The sequence below is a fragment of the Dipodomys ordii genome, unplaced genomic scaffold (genome assembly GCF_000151885.1).
Source record: "Dipodomys ordii isolate 6190 unplaced genomic scaffold, Dord_2.0 Scaffold12, whole genome shotgun sequence".
NCBI classification, from domain to species: Eukaryota; Metazoa; Chordata; class Mammalia; order Rodentia; family Heteromyidae; genus Dipodomys; species Dipodomys ordii.
In genome coordinates, this window is record NW_012267228.1 from 23,595,037 (window position 1) to 23,619,564 (window position 24,528).

The 24,528-nt window shown below is 41.6% G+C and overlaps 2 protein-coding genes across 4 annotated transcripts in view; one reads left to right on the forward strand and one right to left on the reverse strand.

Annotated features, from left to right (window-relative positions):
• The first annotated feature begins 148 nt into the window (after positions 1 to 148).
• Positions 149 to 3,928, forward strand: Pdhb (pyruvate dehydrogenase (lipoamide) beta). The gene is made up of 8 exons (XM_013010467.1): positions 149 to 655; positions 747 to 809; positions 907 to 942; positions 1,064 to 1,349; positions 1,758 to 1,868; positions 2,164 to 2,255; positions 3,006 to 3,147; positions 3,422 to 3,928. Exons 1-8 carry the CDS (start codon positions 578 to 580, stop codon positions 3,565 to 3,567), a joined length of 954 nt encoding a protein of 317 aa, XP_012865921.1. The 5' UTR covers positions 149 to 577; the 3' UTR covers positions 3,568 to 3,928.
• Positions 3,929 to 4,491: 563 nt separating this feature from the next.
• Pxk (PX domain containing serine/threonine kinase) overlaps positions 4,492 to 24,528 on the reverse strand; it is a 54,426-nt gene continuing 34,389 nt past the window's right edge. Inside the window, exons 10-16 of one of the 3 annotated variants that reach the window (XM_013010466.1) lie at positions 23,957 to 24,005; positions 20,415 to 20,492; positions 19,734 to 19,820; positions 19,212 to 19,281; positions 14,816 to 14,879; positions 11,176 to 11,205; positions 4,492 to 5,760 (exon numbers count right to left, since the gene is read on the reverse strand). In XM_013010466.1, coding sequence (XP_012865920.1) covers positions 5,568 to 5,760; positions 11,176 to 11,205; positions 14,816 to 14,879; positions 19,212 to 19,281; positions 19,734 to 19,820; positions 20,415 to 20,492; positions 23,957 to 24,005 — 571 coding nt within the window. In that variant the 3' untranslated portion in view covers positions 4,492 to 5,567. Of the gene's footprint in view, positions 5,761 to 11,175; positions 11,206 to 14,815; positions 14,883 to 19,211; positions 19,282 to 19,733; positions 19,821 to 20,414; positions 20,493 to 23,956; positions 24,006 to 24,528 lie in introns of all 3 variants that reach the window. The other 2 variants (XM_013010465.1, XM_013010464.1) reach the window with 2 other exon arrangements.

Consider the following 24,528-nt stretch of genomic DNA (forward strand, 5'->3'; position numbering starts at 1 on the left):
TTTTTTTTTTTGGGTTGGTCATGAGGTCTGAACTCAGTGCCTGGGTGCTGTTAAGCTGAAGGCTAGTGCTCTAACCACTTGAGCCACAGCGACACTTCCAGCTTTTTCTGCTTATGTGGTGCTGAGGAATCGAGCCCAGGGCCTCATGCATGTGAGGCAAGCACTCTTACCACTGAGCCACCACCTTCCCAACCCTCAATTCTTAGCCTGCCTTAGGCATACTATGTATAGTTTTGTGCCCCTTAGATTCTCTGTTGAACTAAAGTGTTTTCTTAGGATATTCTGTGAACTAGTTCATCCAGCAAGCAGTTTTATCTTGGGTATACTTCAAGGAAAATGCTGAGTAAGCCCATCATTAACATTTAGTCAAAGACTGTGTGTGACAAGAATGTTGGCTTTATGATTCTTATAACTTTAAAATCAGAGATGTGCCTGTTTTAGTGTTAATACTTTAGTGTCTGGGCAATCTAGGTAAGTATAAAAGAAGACAATCTTAATAGTATCCTAAGTAACACTGTAGTTTATTTTTTTCCCATACCTGTGACAGCTGACAGTTCGAGAAGCTATTAATCAAGGTATGGATGAGGAGCTGGAAAGAGATGAGAAGGTATTTCTGCTTGGAGAAGAAGTTGCCCAGTATGATGGGGCATACAAGGTAACCAAAATAGATGAAAGGTATGCAAAACCAAGATAACCATTTTACCTGACATACCCTTAGAAGTAATGAAATCAACCCTTCATTGTAGGTTAGCCGAGGCCTGTGGAAAAAATATGGAGATAAAAGGATCATAGACACTCCGATATCTGAGGTGAGCCTTCCAGCAGGAAGCAGAGCTTTGAGGGACATGTGTGTTGTATATATAGCCCTAATTGTTATAGATTTTTCATGTCTGTTTCACTTTATAGATGGGTTTTGCTGGAATTGCAGTTGGTGCAGCTATGGTATGTAATGAAATGTCTTTTATGTGACCTTTTAAAAACTTTGAATATTGGAGGAATGTTTTTATGCCACTCTTGGTTGCTGTTTTTAGTCTTCTTAACACCAGTATTTTTTATTTGACAGGCTGGGTTGCGGCCCATTTGTGAATTTATGACCTTCAATTTCTCTATGCAAGCCATTGACCAGGTTATAAACTCAGCTGCCAAGACGTACTACATGTCTGCAGGCCTCCAGCCTGTGCCCATAGTATTCAGGGGACCTAATGGTGCCTCAGCAGGTGTGGCTGCCCAACACTCACAGTGCTTTGCTGCATGGTATGGGCACTGCCCAGGCTTAAAGGTGGTCAGCCCCTGGAATTCAGAGGATGCAAAAGGACTTATTAAATCAGCCATTCGGGATAACAATCCAGGTCAGCAGAGTGATAACTGGGTCTCTTGAACATTTAAAAATTGAGATATCTTTGCACAGAGGAACCAAGGCTTCTAGCTATGGTTAGACATAGCTAAATTGCTGCTGATTTACAGGCATAGTTAAGATAGTAAAGAATATAGAAGTTCTTATTTCTAGCCGGGGGAGAGGGGGAAGAGAGGGGTTAGGTAAAGGAAACATTTACTGTAAACTCACAACATTGACTTAACCTCAATAGTTATATTGTCCAAACTATAAGTACCTAAACCATCCTTAAGCTATTGGACATGAAAGAAACAAGGCTTCCTAATAAACATAGTGAAATTTCACAAGGATGAATGTTGTATAGTCCATTTTTAGTCTTCCTGTATATGGCTAATTTTACTTAAATCTTTATGATGTTCTGCAGTGGTGATGCTAGAGAATGAATTGATGTATGGAGTTTCCTTTGAACTTCCTGCAGAAGCTCAGTCAAAAGATTTTCTGATTCCCATTGGAAAAGCCAAAATAGAAAGGCAAGGTAAGAGAATTTTAGTATACATTTAATTATACTTACTCTATTTTGTGTAGGTCAATTTTAATCTAAAAGTTACTGCCACTTAGAGTAGAAAAAAAAGGTCAAGTTAGGAATGGGGAGTCTGATTTTTTTCAACTCAGTCCAGTAGATTGGTATTTTGTTTCTAGGAAGCCTGTCACAATCTGTCAGCTCTTCTAGAGTATGTGAGTTGAAGTTCTAACAGGGATGCACCATGCTGACTATAATGTATGACCGCCATTTTTAGTTTCATTTCATCCTGTGATCTTTCTTTTTTCAGGGACACATATAACCGTAGTTGCCCATTCGAGACCTGTAGGCCACTGCTTAGAAGCTGCAACTGTACTATCTAAAGAGGGAATTGAATGTGAGGTGAGTGGACATTTCTTAAGAAATCAGGGAGGCTGGGAACGTGGCTTAGTTGTAGAGTGCTTGCCTTGCATGCATGACTCCCTGGGTTCCATTCCTCAGCACCACATAAGCAGAAAAAAACGGAAGTGGCCCTGTGGCTCAAGTGGTAGAGCACTATTCTTGAGCTGAAGTTCAGCTCAAGTTCAGGCCCTATGAAAAAGAAATCAGAAAAACCTTTTTTACTTTTGAAATCCAGAAGCCAGACATAGTGGCACACACCTATAATCCCAGCACTTGGGAAGCTAAGGTAAAGAGGATTATGAGTTTCAGGGCAAGACCCTGTTTTAAAAACCAACCAGAAATAGGAATTTGAGTTCTGTTATGGATTGATAATTAACATCCTGCTTTGTTACTCAGTTCTATTATCTACATAAAATGGAGAACTGGTTTGCTTTCCAAATTGGTTTAACCTTAACCACTTAGGGGATTCTGAATCTCTTTTTTATTTTTGGTCGTGGTACTGGGGTTTGAACTTAGGGCTTCATATCTTGCTATGCAAGTGCTCTACGACTCGAACAATGCCTACAGCCCCTTTTGAGTCAGGCTCCTAGTGCTGCTAGGATTGCAAGCATGCACATCATGCTTGGCTTTTCTTTTACATCTAAAGTCTAGCACTTGTTGACAGATTGTTTTCCTAGAAACAAAAGTGGCATCTGGGATTGGCCATATTTGTGATGTAGTAGTTCTATAAAGCTTATATTATTTGTTTAGGTAATTAATATGCGTACCATCAGACCAATGGACATTGATGCCATAGAAGCCAGTGTCATGAAGACAAATCATCTTGTAACTGTGGAAGGAGGCTGGCCACAGTTTGGAGTAGGAGCTGAAATTTGTGCCAGGATCATGGAAGGTATTTCAAACTGGTTCTAAAATATAGCCAAGCTATAAAAAACATCTTTTACTTGAATAGATACTAAAGCGATCAAAGCCTAGGGGTGGCCAAATAACATACTTGACCTTTCAACTTGTCTGTCTGGCACTTGTCCTTTAGCTAAATATTTAAAAAGCAAATTAGACAATTCCCCATAACCATGATTTCCTTACCTTATGCTTTTTCTTTCTCACCAAGAAGAAAGTGGTCATCGCCGGCCTTGTCTCTCACATGAGCCTTCTTTTTCTTGTAGGACCTGCATTCAATTTCCTGGATGCTCCTGCTGTTCGTGTCACTGGTGCTGATGTTCCAATGCCTTACGCTAAGATTCTAGAAGACCACTCCGTACCTCAAGTCAAAGACATCATATTTGCTATAAAGAAAACACTGAATATCTAGCTTGGACTTGAATATCAAGTCCTTGGGATTTATTTAAAACACTTGGCTGGAGCTTCATCTGGATTGTACTTGTAAGACCTTACTATTCAGAAAGTAAAGTTATCTCTAAAGCAACAAACAGGTGTTTTTGTACTCCTAAGTTCAAATGTCTCCCGTCATAGACTCCATGTTTTCTGTTACAATTGTCTTGTCTTTTGAGTAAGGTTAGTGTAAAATTTTATCCTTTAACCAGAAGGACAAGATATGAATGTGGCAGGGTGCTGATGAAAAGTATATTCAAAAATGGTAACTTATATGTATTAAAAGTGTATAATCTAGGTTGACTATTAGATTGTTTTGATAATAAAGGAATGCGTAAGTATGAGTAATTGTATTTTTTATTCATGGGTGGAAATTAAATATTCTAAAATTGATGCCAAATGGAAAATAAGCTGGTGTAATAAAGCAAATGTCATTTTATTTTGGTGCTAGGGATCAAATACATGCTGAGCTAGTATTTTACCCACTGAGCTACCACTAAGCCCCCACTGCTTGTTTTTATTCATTTTTCTGAGGCTTTCCAAAATAGGTATTGGCACTCCACAGTTTCTATCAGGAACTGATCACCTAGACTGCATCACACGTGGAATGGGAGTTTGTTCACAATTTTGAAAGCAAAATCCGTAATGGTATTTTCCCATTGCCAATAAACTGACGTTGTATAGTGCACTTTACAGAGGTTGAAATGTAAGCTAGATTTAAATAAGTTCCAGAAGTGTACAGGTGGTATCTAGTAGACCAGATTGTTAGCTCTAAGAGGGAAATATGACATAAAAATACAAAAGGATAGGGAGGAAGGAAAATAAACTGTGATTCAATTATGTTTATAATAGATACTATAAAAAGTTGTCATTTGAACAATCTAGCCAAGCTCCAAACAACACATTTTCTTGACACGGTTTATTTAATAAAAAATACAGCTGAACATTTATCACAGATTACATGAAACTATACACAATGACATTCTCTGCATAGTAACCAACACTGATGTGTGTACTTGAATTTTAAAATGGATTATTTATAATCCTTTAAAGTGCAATTTATTTAAAGATTTAAGCAAATCAGAATAAAAGATATTTCTAATAAATGAGTATCATTAAAAGATATATTTGGATAAATCAAAAATCAGAATAGCTTTCTATGAGTGCCCAAATTACTTGTGTTGTACTAATGATTCCCATCCTAGCCCCAAACTAGATTTAATTGCTGAGGACTAAGATCCTTTAACTGGCAGAAGCTTTTTCTGCTATGAACATTTTGTTGTCCGTTTCAGTACATTCTAACTAAAAAGAAGTATGGGTCCCTCGTTGCTTTCACAGCCCAAAGTTCAACAGGCACAGTGGGACTCCTTTTGGAACTGGTGACCAAGGAAATCCTCCCCTGTGATGTGAGGGGAAAATGAATTCAGTTGCTTCTCCAACTCAGCAACTTAATTGCTTTGGACTATAGTAGTAATGGCTGAAGGGAAATAATGGAAGCAGAAATAAGAATTACCTAAGAAGTAACCAGAAAATGCTGTAGAGAAAATGAGCTATGAGAGAAATATTTCTGATGGCGTAGAAAGGATTGCAACACAACGGCCTTCACTGCTGTGACAGAATATTGTCATTGCTGTTGTTTTTCTGTCCATTTCCTTCAGCTGGTGAAAATACTTGTTCCAATAAGCCACTGCCCTCAAAAGATGCCCATTAGAGGATGACTAAGCCTCCTTTATATGGTGATCATAAAGGAGCAAATTATTTAAGGCAGCAATGCCAGCCAACTTTATTCTACTTGGAGGGTATTTCCCTGTTGAAAAGCTTCTTACCCAAATGCCTCTGCAAAATGTTGTGGCTGTACTGGCCCTGGAGGACTCATCCAGAGAGAACTTTAGGGGTTAAGAGTGGGATGGATAAAGAACCTTTCTCTTCCAGTGTAAACAGGAAGCCAGGAAGTGTCAGCCAATTTTAGGAGCACTGTGATCACAGGTTTCGGCTTTTCTCAAAGTTCCCTTTTGGAAATTCTGTATGGAGCTGAGCAAGGCCCCTCTGCTCACACCATTCACAGCCTGGGGCAAGAGCTGAGCAGGTGCCTCTGTGCCCATAGGAGGCAAGGGAGCTGCTGGTGGTGGAGGTGGAGGTGGCGGAGGTGGAGGTGGAGGTAATGCAGACAGCCCTGTGGGGGAAGGGACAAGAGACAATTAGTATCCACTTTAACACCCAGCCTGTACACTGTAGCTACTCATACCAGGGGAGAATGGACATTGTGAAGAGAGCAAATATTCTTAGAGGGACCATGATACCCAGGTACTGTGTGATTTAAAAAACAAAAACAAGCTGAAGAAATCAAAGGTCATCGTTTCCTTCAAATAACAGTCAATGAGATGTGAAACAAGTATCACAGATGACATGGAACCATACACAGTAACATTCTCTGCTATAGGCAGATCTGATCCCATTTCCTTGCAAGGTCCCACATATCTCTCTAGTGACTTAGCAATTCCAGACAGACATCTGTATGCACAGAGCTGGGCTACTTGAATGCCAGTTACTCAGAAAGGATGAATAGTCCTTTAATTGCTTTAACACACTATTTGAAGGACATGAGTTACTATAAAATGCCAAGCCACTAGAGCAAGGAATCAGTGGATGAGTTATGCATTCCCCAGAGGTGTCTGCCTTGAATAAGCATTTCCTGGTTGGTTGCATTGAGCAAATGTAGAATCCTAATGATTGTGAGCAGAGACTTGAGAGCTAAGGCTCTCCCCTGGCAATGGCATTTTCAGGGAGAACTGCAGTACATGTGCATCTTTGCTAAAGCAACAGAAAGCCCGGAATGTTTCAGTTCTACCCTTTTTAGGAAAGAGAGGGGAATTGGCCAAACATCCACAGCAATCCCCCTCAGTTTCCAGGCATGGCTACCTTCAACTAGAATGTCTTATTTTGAGTCAATGGGTGAATTATTCACTCAGGATAAAATGCTACAGACAGAAACAGGCTTGCCTTACAGAACCTTGCCACACTGCAGTTATTGCCCCATTTCCTGTGAACCTTATGGCTGAGACCCCCTCTGTCTATTGCTGTTGTTACTCTCTCCCCTCCTCAGTCTATACTAGATGTTCAGCTGGGAGGCTCTCCCACTGCTGTAAGCTACAGTAAGAACAGGCAAAAGCACCTAGCATCACTGAATATGGATGAACAACACAGGTTCACCAATATAATAGTATGTTCTTTCCACCAAGTATGCAGCAAAGCCCAAAGTCTTACAATTCATAGCAAACCACTTACCTTCCTTTACAGCTTTTACCCCATCTAAGGCAGCTGAAATTAAAGAATCACACAAATGCACATACTCATGCTAAGCAATCTTGGAGTTAAGAAATGATAATATAGCCATACAAACAGATTTCATACAGACAAATGAACAAAATATATATTGCACTAGTTCTACTACTCAGTAACTAATGAAATTCAATTGTGTTCTATGCTGGGGTGGATTGTGAGAAGATGTTGCTGGCTTTATGTCACAGGGTTATGTCACTTTTAATCTGAAATGAGTTGAAGTGAGAAACCCAGGTGGAATGAAGATGTAACAGAAACAGTTCTAGGAGGGTTTCTAAGTACTCGCCTATGAAATGCTAGGAGGAGGCAGTGCTCTGTTAAAGCTCTTGGAACTCAGCTTCTTGATAGCCATACTGAGGGCTGACAGGAGGGACCCCTGCCCCCTCAAGGAACAACCAATGTCTCCAACCACTGGTCATGCTCTCTCCTCAGCATATGGATGCTGAGGGCTATATGAAGGGAGAGCTTCTTGTTCAAAAAGGAAAGGTGACACACCAGACCCAAAGGCCCTGATAGACCATTTGTCCTACTTTTCCTCACTGGGTCTAAGAGAACTGTGGTTGGTCTTGAAGTATACAATAGGGCTAGGAAGACTAAAATCCAACTTGCCAGCTCAGAACACTCTGGAAAGGGAGAAAAGGCCTAGGAACCAGAGGCCAAAATGGGAGGAGACAGTAACACACACTGAAGACTCAAGTCCCTAAATATAACGCTATCCCTTGTTTGTGGCCTTTTCTTTTGAGCTCTTTTTTTTTTTTAATGGTTCAGAGCTCCCTTTAAAGATCCATTTGGGATTAAGATACAACACAGTAACCGTGGCAAGGAGTAGAAGAAAAGGACTAGCTATCTGGCCTGTGACAAACCTTGTACAACAGGACAAGCCCACATAACTAGAACCATAGGCACCTAACATCACATACAGCCTGACATAGGATATGAAAGCCCCTCCTGCCAAAAGGCCTACCAAAGCAGACAAAAACGGACAGATTTATGTCAGTGATAGTTATGTGAGGTCATATCAGGACATGGGATATTCTAAAACAACTTAGTTACAATTACAACCAGGCCTGGGCTTATTGTTCCTATATCATGTACTCCTGACAAAAAACGTAAGATCAACTATTCTGCCCTCCCCAGAATCTTTTCTACAAAACCCAAGGGAAACCTGGCAATACAGTGAAGGCCTTGAGAGAGGGCACAGACTGTGGGAGCAAAAAGGCAAGCTAGATCTAGACAGGAATGCCAGGCTAGGCACGTCCTCAACAGCCTTGAGGAAAGGACATCCAGGAGTCACCTATTCCACTAAGTATTTATTTGTAGTTCTGGGGTTTGAACTCGGAACCTTGCAAATGCTATTCAGGAGCCATACTCCCAATCCTTTTCATTGTTGGTGGTGGTTGTGGGTCTTGAACTCTGGGCCTGGGCTCTGTCTCTGAGCTTTTCAGCTCAAGGCTAGCACTCTACCACTTGAGAGCCCACAGCACCACTTCCAGTTAATTGGAGATAAGAGTCTCATGAGACTTTTCTACCTGGGCTGGCTTTGAACTGTGATCCTCAGATCTCAGTATCCTGAGTAGCTAGGATTATAGGTATGAGCCTACCGGCGCCCAGCTCCCAATCCTTTTTTGCCTTTAGTTAGTTTCACATACAAGATCATGTTTTTTCATGGAATTAGCTTCTGACCAAGATCCTTCTATCTTTGGTTTCCCACATAACTAGGACTACAGACACATAATACCACATCTGGCTTGTTGGCTAAGATGGGGTCTTTGCTATCTACCCACCCTCATCTCCTTACCTCCTGTTCCATCCTCTACCCCTCAAATCTCCATCCTCCTAATCTCTGCCTCTCAGATAGCTAGGAATACAGGCAAGAACCACCACAACTTTCAAGCCAATTTTAGCAGTGAGAAATCTACAAGTCTCTGGCTCAGGGTAGGAGGCCGTTGATCATAGCACACCTACTCATTACTTTTAGGAGAATGAAGAGCAGTGACACCTGAACATGGTACCCCTCAGCAATTGGGGAACCACCTTCACTTTGGCCTTAGAATATCCTTATCCCAACTCTAGAATTATTAAGGATGCTTTAAAAAGAACCTTTTCTGTATCATCAGTTATAACTAGTAATGCTGTCTCCTTATAATGAAGAACTCTATCTTTCTATTTAAACACTCTTCATCAGGGTAACTAGGAACCAACATTTTTGTAGCAACAGAACTTTAAGAGTCATGGTGTCCAAAATCAAAATACACCAAATGCCATGCTCAAAACTAAAACCAGAGTGGAAAATGAAGACATTTGAGGGTCATGATGGAAATGAAATGAATACAAATGAAGTCACTTGGTGCTTTTTTAAAGATGCTGCATTTCAGAAAAATGTTCCAATAAGGGAATAGTGTCATATCTGCTTTCCCATGTGTATCACCTCTTACAGGTGCTTTAGGTCCTATTTCACATAGAGAAACAGAGCATCTTTAAACCCAGAGAAATTAGCAAAGCTTACTTTACCGAAAAGTCACGTTCAAAATGGCGCATGCTCTACTGAAAACAGCAAAGAGAAAAAGAGAAAGGGGACACAAGTCGTTATTCAGATTTAAGTGTTATTTAATCACAGAGTAACAGACAATAAAATATTAATCTGAATCACATGCTTATTATTCACACTACAAAACTAGGATATATTTAAATTAACCATCAAATGGCCTGGTTTATAAATACCTCATTTTTAGGGCGTCATAAATGGACTAGTCACTTTCCTCTTCACAATGTTTTGTAAGCCAATTAAGTGCTATTTTTATATATATTCACAATAGTGACTTCAAAAGAACCATGAAGTTTTCTCTCCCTTGAAGAGCAGAATGGTACTAGGAATGTACTTCCTTCTATTGCCCAACATGGGGAGAAAAGGCACCCCTCCCTCCACCCTGCTCCCCACAGTAAGTCTTCTACTGTCTAAAATAGAGACTTGAGAAGCAAAAGCATAGGAGGGTCTACTGAGGAGCTCTTCTAGGGCAGGCAGCTACCAAGCAGAGGTACAGGCCACCCTCCCCCAGGGACAATGAAATGAGACAGGATTTAAGGTTGTTTACAAAGAAAAATGTAAGGAAAATTGTGTCTTCGTTCAAACTAAGAAGATTCTAAGTTAAAGGTGAATTGTAAGGACAGTGCTTTTTCATATAATTCCTATGGAAAAACTGCTCCAAAACCAGGAAGAAAGTTCCTTCCCCTGGGAAGGGGCCTGGAATTGGAGTGGGGCAGTTGCCTGGGCAGACAGGCCACGAACAGGAAGCTCTAAAAGAGACAAAGGATGCTGGAACCCCAGCCTTTCTCTCCACTCCTGGGGACTCAAAGAAGGAACTCTTGATGAGCTTGGGAGTGGAAGAAGAGGGCTGAGAAAAGGTGGCTATTAAAGGCAAGCAGAGAGCAGAGCCAAAGCACTCCAATTAGCAACATGGGACTAAGTGTATGCGAAAGACAGACAAGTCTTAAGGGCTTTAGTCATAACCATATACTAACAGACATCAATTTTGACCCTGCAATGGTTTTCAACCTTCTATTTGGCCAGGCAAATTCTGCAAACTCCAACATTCTAAAGACACACATCTCTTTTGATGGCTTCAGTCTCACACTCCCTTCCCTCCCCCCCCACCCCCCTTACTGGCTTTTAACTCCGTAGTCTTAACCTTAACCACTCTGTGTCCTTGAAGTAAGTAGTGTTGCCTCTTCCAGCTCTCCAGACTGAAAATTTCCCTTTCCCTCTACTCACTCGTACAGATGGGTTTTCTAGAAACTGTTGATCTCTCTCCTCAAAACAATGTTTTAAAAAAAATTGTAAGAAGAAAGGGCTACAATCCACTGGTAGTTGGATCTTCACAGCTTATAACTAGTAATATTCCACTGCTTGTACAACCTTGTCATGTAATATCCATCTAACAAAGAGCAAGGTCCTTTTCAAAGACACTCTGGAAGGACAGAAATTGCTAGTCCAAAGTCACAGTGAGTAGATACAGCTAGGATACAGTCTAGGTTTTCTGAGCCTGTGTTCAGGGTTCTTTCTATATGGGCAGAGCAGGGTTTCACTGTTCAGGCCTTGCAGCGCAGCCTAATGAAAGCAGGTACTCCATAAATGGGAAAATGGACAAATAACAGCACCAAGTTCAAATCCTGGCTCTAGAAACTCCTTCTATTTGTGTGACAGTAAAATTCTCTTAAACTTAGCTAACAGAAGAGGCCAACTTCTCTTAACCTGTTTCTGCATATGTAAGAGAGAGCTAAACTGGAATCCACCCTCACTGGATAGGAGGTACTCATGAGGATTAAATGAAATATTGACTATAAACCACTTCCAACAGTACCTAGTATAAAATGTGTTGGATATAAATCATCCCAACAACAACAGTTTAGGGCCTCCAGCTTATATAGCTTTCTAAAAACACTCGCCTGCAAATCTGTTTTTTAAGAACAAGATAGCAAGCAACAGGATTATCTGTTTCCAAATTGGGTAGGAGTAAATATTTACATGTGTGTAAACCAGAACCTTTTAAACCACTCAGCTCTAAGATTGAGGATAAATGCTAGTTGATGACATTTACTTTGAAATAAGCCTGGATAAAGAATTTTAAAGTTCTTAAAAGAATGACCTTCCTGAGGCAGGAAATAACCTTTAAAAGAAAAAAGTTACATTCTCACTACAAACAACAACAACAACAAAAAAAAAAAAAAACAAACCTAGGTTCTTACAGCATTAAAGAATGTCAACTCTGACTTGGGGAAATCAAATCTGCAACACTCTTGAAGAAATGGTATTACTCCATCAATGTGGTAAGAATCCCAAAAGGCCCCGAGAGAGGTGCTGCAGATAGAAAAAAAGAGGATTCCCCATTGCTGGAAAGGGCTTATAAAGGTAAGCCCTTTCCCTTAGAAACACCTGTCACTTCTACCCCATCCTAGGTAACAGTAAGTCCACCATTTATCTACTACAAACTACTTAAGAAGCTTTCAGGAATAAAAGCTCTACGCCCAACTCAACTCACCTGAAGGTGACCTGCTGCTGACCTGTTAACCTAGTGTTGGTCCATGCTGGGTTTATAGTAACTTGATTAGAAGGAACTGGGAGATGCTTCTCACTAAACACTGCTCTTTTCCCCTTACACAGGAGGTAACCCCGTTCATTCATTCCTCTGTGGAAACTGGTTTGTTCAAGATCTGGGGAATTAACAGTGTACTACAAGCTCACTGAGAAGGTAGGCACTGCCATTACCCTCATTTGCTAATGGCAAACCTGAAGCACAGAGAGGTTAAGTGCCCTGCCTATGATCCCAGAAACAGTGAGCAGTGGTCCTAAATTTAGGTTTCAACTTCCCTGGTGTAGTTCTCCCGAGTCCCAAGTTGAATTGTGATTGAGACATTTATCTTCCATAGGAATTCTTCTAAACACTAGCCCTTGAAAACAAGGGCTTCATTTCTGAAAACTACTTTTTATCATATAACTGGAAGACACTGTCCTTGATGTAAAACCATAAAGTTGGTCTACAAGTACAGACATAAATCGGAGTAAATGTGATTCCAGCAGTAGGATGAACAGCATGAAGAAATGCAGGAAGAAATACCTTCCTCTCCTGCAAGGAGCCAGTCTAAGCAGGGCTAACCAGCCATAAACTGCCACCATAGGCCCGTGCCCACCCAAAAGAGGCCCTGAAGGCAAAGCAAGCCTATGTAAATCCACCAATGAGGATCTGTAAAGTATCTCCCATTGATACAGTTATCATGACTACTACAAGCTGGTATTCCCAGATGCTTTGCATAGAACAAAGCTCAAGATGTTCAAGATGTTGCTGGTTGGATGGACTAGTTTTTCAGGTGAAGATCTTTTATTTAAGAGAATCTATTGGGAGAAAATGTTACTAGGCATTGACCTAAAAGAAAACATTTGCCTGAACTATGTCATTTTGGTGCTCTGAAGGTACTGGAAAGGTAGGGCCTTGTCAAGTCATCTCTGTAATTTGGGGCTACACATGATCCCTGGGCAAGCCACAGACATCATGTGTGAATAAACTCACTGTGGTTACCCTGTTTACGGTGCTAGATTAATAGTCAAATGCTAAAGATTAGGTTTTTTATGAGATGTCTTATAAGAAATGGCCAGCAGAGGTCAGAACACAGTCTGTGGGAATAAGTTCAATAATTATGCCAACAAAACAGTGAAGAAAGAACCAAGGGCCAACTATTTGCTACGATCTTCTCTGTCAGTCATTGTGTTTGGGCACTGAGATGTCTTCCTTCTAAATTTTCTAAGCTCCCTTTCACCATAGGGCCCATTAAATTCATAATGTTACCCCCTGCCACTCCCATTCCCCTACACAAAGCACTTCCAATGCAAAAGATCCCCTTTCCTTCCATTCTAAAAGTCAAGCCACGTGACACTGTGCGAGATAACCCCATTCAAAGCAGAGGTAAATTAGAGAATTTCACCCAAAGATCAGATAGATCATGAATTCCCTAAGGCTTTTTTTTCCTCTTTCTTTGGTGCCAGCGGCTCAGGCGCTGTCTTTGAGCTTTGTTTTTCTAGGCTAGTACTCAACTACTTGACCTATAGCTCCACTTCTGGCTGTTTTGGTGCTTAATTGGAGATAAGAATCTCAAGGACTTTCAAGCCCTGGCTGGCTTCGAACAGTGATCCTCAGATCTTAACCTCCAGAGTAGTTAGGATACAGGTGTGAGCACACCACCACCACTCAGCCTCATTAAGCCTTTTAAAGATAAAAACTATTGTTAAATTGCCCAGAACAACATCTAATGCACATAATAAGGTGCTTTGTACAATTAACAGTCAATTCCTTGCTAAGTAAGATCTTAGGGTTTCTCACAATTTTCTCCAATTTCCTTAATTTTCATTTCCAGAAATTTTTGATTAGCCTAAACAGACTTGGGAGCTTCCTATAAAACTGTCAAAACCAGGCACAAGAACACTGATCCCATGAACCAGGTAATCTACTATGCAAAACCAGCCCTGACTCCAGAACATTCTGGAGTAAGCCACAAGTAACTACTTTTAGCCAGCTAGAAAACGCCCACTAGAAAAAGCAGAGAATTCACAGTAGCCCTCTTGGATTTGTTTCTTGTTTTCTCAGGAGGGTCAACTAGAAGATTTTGAGAGTTGATAATCACAGTGGAAGCTGGGCATCAGTGGCTCATGCCTGTAATCCTAATTACTTATGAGGACCATAGTTCAAAGCCAGAATGGTCAGGAATGGCTGTCTGTGAGACTCTTATCTCCAATTAACCATCTAAACACCAGATGTGGAGATGTAGCTCAAAGCAGAAGTGTACTAACCTTGAGCATAAAAGCTCAGGAACAGTACCCAGGCCCTGAGTTCAAACCACACGACCAACAATGATTATGGTACTATCAACTCATATAACAATCCTTCCAATGACTCTCCTTTCAAACAGTGGCAAGAACTCTTCCAAGAACAGCTGGTAACTTCTGAATGACAAAACTAGCACTTAGGCATCTCACAAGTTCTGATCTGAGAAAAAAAAAACCCACATTATGGATGGAATCTCTAAGGAGAAAGCTCCCTGGACCTGACCTAAGAAGTTTTACATGAATGAAGCTTTTCAGCAAAATGAAGTTTTGGTCAGAGAGTTGCTAATGGCTCTAAAACCAGTTCATCCCAATGAACCCCAAGCCTGGAAGTGTAGCCCCCCCACTCCCCCCCGCCGCCCAGTTCTCCTACATTACAGATAAGGTGCACTCCTCATGGCCTACCAGAGTAGGCTGGTGCTATCCAACCCTAGCAACACTTGCGCCATAGCAGGAAGAGGAAGAATGTGGCTCTTTCTGTTGGTGGAGAGGAGGGTACAATGACACCTTATACCATTACTAACCTGCTGTAGAGGGTGGAGTCGGAGATGATGGGGATGTGAGAGGTGAACTGGCCCCAGATCCTGCTAAGATAAAACACACAGAAACACTCATGGGAATCAAAGACATGCATTTGGAAATTGGCATGAGCAAACATCCATGATTGGGAATTTTCCATTGGCCTAGTATGTGGGCCTATGTGGAACAATGTGATAAAGGATAGAAAATTCAGAGACTATACTTAAGTCCTCAGACCTCTAGGTCTGACTGACCAATTTGTATAACCAGTGGCTTAAGTACTGGCTGCAGCATCCTTTCCTAACTCAAACCTACCCCAGGATAATGACAGATGACAGTGGCCTTAGCAGTGCAGGGGATAGTGAAATGCAGAGCATACTGGTGGGAAAGTGAGCATTCTTAGAAGCATCAATCCATCCAAAATGTATGCATGAATGGTATATATTTATTTACTTACTTACTTATTCTATACAAGTTCCATTTCATTAGCAAGTGGTAGGAAGTCTATAGATTTTCCAGGCCTTTTCTTTTTTTTTTTTTGGGTCCGGTCGTGGGGCCAGAACTCTGGGCCTGGGCACTGTCCCTCAGCTCTACAGCTCAAGGCTAGCGCTCTACCACTTGAGCCACAGTGCCACTTCTGGCTTTTTGCTTTTTGCTTATGTGGTGCTGAGGAATCGAACCCAGGGCCTCATGCATGCAAGGCAAGTGCTCTACCACTGAGCCACCTTCCCAGCCCCTCCAGGGCCTTTTCTTAAGTCAAATTTGGCAAATACACTTACTTAAAATAAAACAATGTAAAAATCCCAAATTTTGCCTGTTTTTACCGGTCCTGGTAATCTTATTATATTAAAAATATTCCTCTAAGTTCTCAGCATCTCTCTATAGTTCAAAAGTCCCTAGAAAATATCCTCTGGCCTGACATGCAAGTAGCCATGAACATTCAGAGGATCCTACATAAGCTTCCTCTGTGGAGATAGAAAGCCCTTTCCACATGTGGAAGTCCTCTGGAGTTGTTACCCAGAGCTTTCTCACATGGTACTGCCTGAGCTTACAGGCATCTCTCTTTCCCCCAAAGGGAGAACTGCTGTCACCCACCACTGAGAAGCTAGTACTAGCTACTCTAGTTAGCCCTCAAGCCATCACTCTACTCAGAACCCAGACGACATCTAGTGCTTTATGGATACCAGGCACATTGGGAAATGTCCTAATTAAACTGCTCCCCCCCACTCCCGACTTGCTACCTTTTTGTTGTTGTTTAATCCTGGGGCTTGAATTGAGGGCCTGGACGCTGTCCCAGAGCTCTTTTACTCAAGACCAGAGCTCTACCAAAATTCCACTTCCTGGGTTTTGAGTAGTTAATTGGAGGTAAGAGTCTCACTGGGATTTTTCTGCCTGGGTTGACTCTGAACTGCAATCCTCAGATCTCAGCCTCCCAAGTAGCTAGGATTACAGGCGCGAGCCACCAGTGCCCAGCTTTGTTTTCCATCTTTGTAATTTTGTTTTGTGTGTATGTGTGTGTACACTGTTCCTAGGGCTTGAACTTAGGGCCTGAGCACTATCCCTGAACTTTTTTGTCCAAGGCTAGTGTTCTACCATTTGAGCTACAGCTCTACTTGAACCATCAGCATTTTGGTGGTTAACTGGAATTAAGAATCTCACAGACTTTCCTGCCCAGGCTGGCTTTGAAACAAGATCAGATCTGAGCCTTCTGAGTAGCTAGGATTACAGGTGTGAGCTACCAGCGCCTGGACTTGAACTTACTGCCTTTCCATTATAGCAATATTCCCTAAGTTCCCTAGAAAATATGACATGTTTTACTAAAAAGTGAGGTGAAACTTAATGTTATTTTCATGCTTTGTACTACTAATAGATTTTATTTATTTTTTATTTTTTTGGGGGTCCGGTCGTGGGGCCTGAACTCTGGGCCTGGGTGCTGTCCCTCAGCTCTTCAGCTCAAGGCTAGCGCTCTACCACTTGAGCCACAGCGCCACTTCCAGCTTTTTTCTTATGTGGTGCTGAGGAATCGAACCCAGGGCCTCAAGCATGCAAGGCAAGTGCTCTACCACTGAGCCACCTTCCCAGCCCCTACTAATAGATTTTAACGAGAAGATTGAACTTGTTATTTTAATAGGGTTTTGCAAACAATCCATATACCTAACCACCACAACCAACACTATTTAACTTTTGTAAACTAACTGATGGCATGATGGCATTTGAATCTTTGGTGTCCCTTTGGGCTCCATGTGGCACAGAGCTCTACAGGAAGACAGAGCCCCTGGAAGGTGGAGAGCATAGGGTTAGGCCTTTTCTGCTTTATCAAGAACTAGCTGCCAGACAACGACTATCAGACAGAATGACTGCCAGACAGACATGCTGATTGGAGACATGAATCTCAGACTACTGATAACAATCTCTCCACAATGACTAGATCACATCCATCCCGTCAAGCATGGAGAAAGTAGACTTCTAACTCAAATTACCTGCCAACCACAACAGCTTCCATCCCCGGGGCCTACCTTGGTACTCAAGGGACCATCCTCCCCTTCTTCACACTGTAGCTATCCCTCCGCTCACCTCCAGCTTGACTTTGCAGTGGTATCAACATGAGACTTACCCTCTTATGGAGTCTATGGTGGTTTTTCCCCCATTTCTAGCTCTGCCCCACTACTTGCATTCTCCAGCTGGGGCTAGTCAGGGGCTATTCAGACCCTCAGGGGTCTCTCAGCGTCTCCTCCTGCCACAAGCTAATGTCACTCAGGAGAATGAGGCATGACCTGTAAACCCTCCTAATTTTTTGCTACCACTATTTTATTTCAATGTATGGCCTTATTTGCTCAGACTTGTCTCAATCTCTGGGGGCTCAAGAGATCTCTTGTCTCAGTCCTGTAGAGTAGCTGAGACTACTGCAGATCCATTGCACTTGATCTTTCCACTTTTAACTACCTCTGCCTCTTCACCTGCCCTTCCTGACTCCTTTCTCCAGGAAATTTCCTCTATACTTGACATTGTCAGTGGGGCTTTGTGTATATGTGTGTGTTTGTACTGGTACTAAAGCTTGAACTCAGGACCTTGTATTCTCCTTTCGCTTATGCTCATGGTTGGTGCTCTACCACTTGAACCATACCTTCACTTCCAGCTTTTTGCTAGTTAATTGGTGATAAAGAGTCTGATTTGTCTGGCTTCAAACTGTGACCCTCAGCTCTCAGCCTTCTGAGTAGCTAAGATTACAGGTGTGAGCCACTGGTACTTAGCAACAGTGGGGCTCTTAATGCTAACTTTCTGTATTTGTCAGTTTCTTCCTCTCTGCAAGGTCCTTCTCCCACTTGGAAGTGTAGTCAGCACTCCTATTCTCCCCTTCCCAAGGCCTCCCAAGGCCTGATTCTGCTGCCTGCATTGATGAACGCTTCCATTCTCTGTGTCTAACTTCACAGATTCATAAACTAACAGAAACAGAAGATCCTCAGTGGCATCCAGTCTGACCTTGGTGTCAAAAGTTGGGTACATGTAAGACCCAAAGCTATCAGGGCGCCGGGCGCTGGTGGCTCACGCCTGTAATCCTAGCTACTCAGGAGGCTGAGATCTGAGGATTGCGGTTCAAAGCCAGCCCCGGCAGGAGAGACCGTGAGACTCCGATCTCCAATAAACCACCAGAAAACCGAAAGTGGCGCTGTAGCTCAAGTGGTAGAGCGCTAGCCTTGAGCTGAAGAGCTGAGGGACAGCGCCCAGGCCCAGAGTTCAAGCCCCACGGCCGACAAAAAAAAAAGCTATCAGGGCCACATAAGGGTCAGCTGAAAGTGGCACTGAGGACTGACAACTCAGGAGAGGCTCTGCGTACCACTTTTTAACATTTAAAAGTGTTTTATTAGTTGTACTCAGGTTATGAGTATGATGCATCTTGATCAATGGCACCCCTTTGTCCCATTGTGACTTTTTGGAATGCTGCTTCCTGCCATCCTCAAATACCCTGAGCCCTTTCTTTAATCCACTCTGGGGCAAATTCTCCCACCATGTTGAGTTCCAGAACAGAGGGCAAGACTGGGAATCATTTCAGTTAATCAGACTCTCCTGAAAAAAAAAACAGGAAGCCTTATATTTTCAATCAGGTGGGTTTTTTCTCCTGTGTCTTTGGTTGATTGATTCTACCCATCAGTGAGAAAGCAAAGCTACCTAACAACCTCAAAATCAATCATGAGGGCTGTAAGAGTGGCTCCAACACTTCTTTCCTGAACCTATGACTGCTGTCATAATCCTTCACTAGGAACAGAGTTCTTTTGTTCTCTGCATTCATCACTACTGCCGAATCTCTTCCCACCAGAACCCAAAACCTCTGGACCAACTACAGACTACTGACCCTGACCTCTAGATCTTGGATCCCACTACAACATATAACCAGTTACCTGAATTATTGGAGTTGTTGTACTTTGCTGAATGTTCTTCACTATTTTCAATAGCAGATCGTTTAGACTTCTTTAAAATTAAAGGGGGCAGGGAGAGAAAAGAATAAACACTCTGAAGCTGAGAATTAGAGCAAAAACATTTCCAGTTAAACTAGCTACAGACAACATCGTATTTGGACCCATAACTTAATACAGTGAAGAAGCCACAAGCCAAAACTAAAAGGGGAAAACCAGGAATGCTGACTTGATCATCGCCAGCCAATCATTTCTTCCAATTATATTATACCATAATGAGCTCAGCAAGCCAGAAAACGATATGGTCCATTGCTCTGCTGATATTGTGTGGCTTTTTAAAAAGCTACAATCCAGTCATCTGGAAATACTTTTAGTTTTCAGGAAGATATAACACCAAATCTGTCGTTAAATGTGTACCATTAGCCTAGAACTTTTTTCACACAGAGTAAAGAAATTAATGGAGAATTCATAAAAACCATTCAAAGAGTTTAAGGACATTAGGCTTACCTTTCGAGCTAAAATCTTTCTCTTTTTTCTTTCTTCTTCAGACCCATGGTGTGACTGAGCTCTTGTCAGTCTTCGATGCTGGTGAATCTTTAAGAGACCACAATTTCCCACAAATGTAAAAAAACCCAACATAAGGTAGTTTCCTAATGAAAATCTTCTCCAATATGTTTGGTCCCATCAAATTTTGGGGATTAAAAAAGTCTTTCTTAGCTTGTCTGCCTCCCAGCTCAGGTCTGGATGTCTGGGAGAAGAGTAAGCAAAGGGATGAAGACTTTTTGCACTCTCTTCACTCTTCCTTGCCCTCTTTTTCAGAAGAATGTATTCCCAGTATCTTCACAATAGGAACTGCCAACCACCACTACCCAGCATTTGGGTCATAAAGAATGACCACTCTTTCTGCATGTGTGTATTTCCATGCAGACTGAGGTGCTTGAGGGCTGGACTGCAAAGAATTCAGCTCCATGTCATAGCATATAACCCAGAACCAAGTTGAGAGTATGTACTAAAAACTTATGGGGTGAGAAATTAGTTAAAAGTCAATCACAGGGGCTAGGGGCATGGTTCAAATGGTAAAAGCATCTGCCTATGAAGCATGAGGCCCTGAGTTCGAACCCTAATACCACATTTAAAAAAAATCAATCACAGTAAATACTACGGAAAGAATGGCAATGGGCAATTTACCTGTTTCTGTTCTTCAATTAGTCTCTTTTCTATACATTCTTTGGCAGTTCTCAATGCCTCTTTTAACTTTGTGGGAATCTGAAAGTCGAAAAAGAATATGGTCTACTCCAGGAAGTAAAGGGGAATTCTAAGTCCTAGAAACACTGATGAACAGCCAGATACTAGGGGGAGGTCCTCTGAAATAAAACCACTTAAACTGTCCACTCAGATCCTATCCCAGCCATACTCACTTCTCTAGCATTTTGAATAATGAACATGAAGGAAAGCAATGTTGCAGATCTTACGTGTCTTGATTTCAAAATTTATTACACAGCTATGGTAGTTAAAACACTGTGTTTTACTGGGCACCAGTAACTCATGCCTGTGATCCTAGCTATTCAGGAGGCTGAGATCTGAGGCTTGCAATTCAAAAATTCAGCAAAAAGACAGCACCTAGACCCAGAGTTCAAGCAATTGGACCAGAAAAAAAAAATCCTGGGGCTGGGAAGGTGGCTCAGTGGTAGAGTGCTTGCCTTGCATGCATGAAGCCCTGGGTTCAATTCCTCAGCACCATATAAGCAGAAAACGCCAGAAATGGCGCTGTGGCTTGAGTAGTAGAGCACTAGCCTTGAGCTGAAGAGCTGAGGGACAGCACCCAGGCCCAGAGTTCAGGCCCACAACCAGCAAAAACAAACAAACAAACAAAAAACCCCACCAACACTGTGTTACTCTCATAATGAGAGATACCCAGACCAATGAAACAGAATAGAGCCCAGAAATATATGGTCAAAGGACCTTTGACATGGGTGTAAAGAATCCACAACACAAAAAGCAGTCTCTTCAATAAGTAATTCTGGTAACATTGGATAATCACGTGCAAAGGAATATAAAATATGAATACAAAATATGAATATAATAACAAATATAAAATTGGATCCAAGCTTGGGGCAGTTCAAATGACAGAGTAACTGCCTAGCAAGAACAAAGCCTAATATCAAAATGGGTTCAAAACTTTAAGACCAAAATGTAAGACCTGAAACTAAAATTCTTAAAGGAAAACACAGGAGAGAGATTTCATAATATCATATGTGTCAATGATACTTGGTACGTGTGCCAGTCCTGGGGCTTGAACTCAGAGCCTGGGCACTGTCCCTGAGCTTTCTTGCTCAAGGCTAGCACTCTACCACTTGAGCTACAGCTCCATTTCTAACTTTTTCCTGATTAACTGGAGATGCTATCTCCCAGACTTTTCTGCCTGGACTGGCTTTGAGTAATAACCTTCCATGTCTCAGCTTTCAAACCATGAGGAATCCAGAAAACAGACATCAGATCAAGTTCAACTGTCTTTATTATTCTTTTTTATTTCCTATTTATTTTTGTGCCGATCCTGGGCCTGGACACTGTCCCTGAGAATTTGTGCTCAAAGTCTGTACTCTATCACTTGATTGCAGCTCAACTTTAGCTTGTTTGGAAGTCAGCTGTAAATAAGAGTCTCATAGACTTTCCTGCCCAGACTGGCTTCAAACTGCAAGCCTTAGATATGAGCCTCCTGAGTAGAATGACTCACTGACAACCAGCTTGTCTTTATTATTCTTCTAAAAATTTAAATTTAAATTAGTCTTGAATAGTTAATATAGGGACCTGGCTCAAAACCCAAAATGTGCCAGATGCAGAAGTTATTTGGAATTTCCAGTATTGTGGTTCAAGGCCAACGATGGGCAAAAAGTTAATGAGATACCCCTCTCTGCCTTCTCAACAAACAATGAGCATGATGGTATGTGCCTGTGACCCCAGCTATGTGGGAAGGGTACATAGGAGGTTCCTAGTCCATGCCAGTCTGGGCATAAACTCAAGAATCTGGTTGGTGGTGGGAGGAGTAAAGCAAGGCTTGAGGCATGTTCAAGTGGTACAGCACCAGCCTAACAAGTGTGAGGCTATGAGTTCAACTCCCAGTACCACACCATAAAAAGAAAAAGAAATATACACAGTGAAAAGTCTCCTGCCTTAAACTCTTCATGGTGGTAACGAATGTCACTAGTACTCTGTCACTAGTATCTTTCCAGAGAGTCAGTGCACATATAAGAAATTAATGTTCATCACTGGGAATGTGGCTTAGTGGTAGTGTGCTTGCCTAGCATGCATGAAGCCCTGGGTTCGATTCCTCAATACCACATAAACAGAAAAAGCCAGAAGTGATGCTGTGGCTCAAGTGGTAGAGTGCTAGCTTTGAGTAAAAGAAGCTCAGGGACAGTGCCTAGGCCCTGAGTGCAAGCCCCAGGACTAGCCAAAAAAGAAGAAAGAAAGAAAGAAAGAAAGAAAGAAAGAAAGAAAGAAAGAAAGAAAGAAAGAAAGAAAGAAAGAAAGAAAGAAAGAGAGAGAGAGAGAGAGAGAAAAGAGAGAGAGAGAAAGAAAAGAGAGAGAGAGAGAAAGAAAAGAGAGAGGAAGGCAGGCAGGAAGGAAGGAAGGAAGGAAGAGATATATTAATGTTCATTTAAAAATCCTGTTATTTTTGCTATAATGAAACCATACTGGTTTTCTCCTCTGGCTTAGGGGAAGAGCCAGGTCAAATACTAATACCTGAATCCCCAACATTGGTATGTCAAGTCTTGGGGAGTACTTATTTTTTGTCAAGGCTAAATGAGTACATTTCCTAAGAAGTTTCAGTGAAGAAACCAATTTTTAAAAACTTCCTCTACTTCAGATCCAAAGAAGCAGTTATTGCCAGAGCCCCTCTAACTGGTAAATAGGACAGATGACAGTGTCTCTCACCTGTACACTCTTCTTAGCCCACTCCACCTTTGTTTCTTCTTGTGTTTGTGGTTTCCTGTCTTTTCATCATCTGGACTTCAGAGTGGAGAGAGAACTACCTTTCACTCCACCCCTCAGTCAGTACTGACTTCACACTGGTGAGCAGCCCTGAGTCAGGAGCTCATGGAGATGATTTGATCATCTGACCAATAACAACAGACTGCTGTTATTGGACTAACAACTATGAGACTCAAAAACAAAGTACTTATGCAAAATGGATCTCAACTTGCCCTGGAATGTACAGAGGCTTTTTCAATGCCACAGTGGGGAAGAGTAGAGGGACTAATGAGAGGCCAGGGCTACATCACGCCCTGCAGTGCAGAGCAAAGCATTATGTGGCCCCAAATGTCAAATATCATGTTTAGCAAGTTCTGCTGTAGATAATGAAGAGCAAAGCAAGGCATCACTCTGGTTTTTCAGAAACAAAGCCCATGTTCTTCCCACGACATAATACCATTGCTCCCCATAGGGCTTCTCTTGACACAGACTTGTGGTTTACTTCCTGTACTTGATATCCTATTTTTTTTAACCTTAGCTTAAACCTTGGCTTAAAAATTTCCATTATAACCATGTCTTTTTATATATTTCATTTTTATTAAAATAATTTTTTAAATATTTTTAATTTAAAAATTTTTATCCCTGATTGTAGAATAAATCATTTCCAAATTTTCACTACTGTTTTATTCATTTATTTATTTTTGACTAAAAATAAGCCAACTTTTCACATTACAAACAAAAAAAATGGTATTGTTTACCTTAAACTGTGGCTTTTCTGAAGTCCTTAATAAAACATCACTGAATAATCTGTAAAGAAAAGAAACAAACCACTTCCTTAAGCCAGCTGTACTCCCCAAATAGACTGAGAAACTACTAGTCACTAAGGCCTCCTTTTTCCCACCATATCCATCACTCTGTGTCTCCCAATAAAGCCCCCCTCCACACACACACTTATTCCACAAAGGTGTTACCAAAGGACTGGGCAAGCTGAGTGCCCAGAGTTATTTTATTTCCCCACTATGAGGCAATAGAATACTTGAAAATATGGAAGTATTTTTAAAATATCAATTTGCAAAAACATTGAGCTTTTTTATTTTTTGTTGGTCATGGGGCCTGGGTACTGTCCCTTAGCAATTCAGCTCAAGACTAGCACTCTACCACTTGAGCCACAACATCACTTCCAGTTTTTCTGAGTGGTTTATTGGAGATAAGAGTCTCATAGACTTTCCTGCTTGGGCTGGCTTTGAACTGAGATCCTCAGATCTCATCTCCTGAATAGCTAGGATTACCGGCATGAGCCACTAGCACCCGTCTGCAGTAAATATTTTTA

What these genes read in the sequence shown, in the direction of transcription:
- Pdhb (XM_013010467.1), top strand. Translation starts at nt 578, where the DNA reads ATGGATGAGGAGCTGGAAAGAGATGAGAAGGTATTTCTGCTTGGAGAA. An exon ending in CATTCGGGATAACAATCCAG is followed by an intron (nt 1,350 to 1,757) that starts GTCAGCAGAGTG and finishes GATGTTCTGCAG; the next exon opens with TGGTGATGCTAGAGAATGAA. An exon ending in TTGTGCCAGGATCATGGAAG is followed by an intron (nt 3,148 to 3,421) that starts GTATTTCAAACT and finishes TTTTTCTTGTAG; the next exon opens with GACCTGCATTCAATTTCCTG.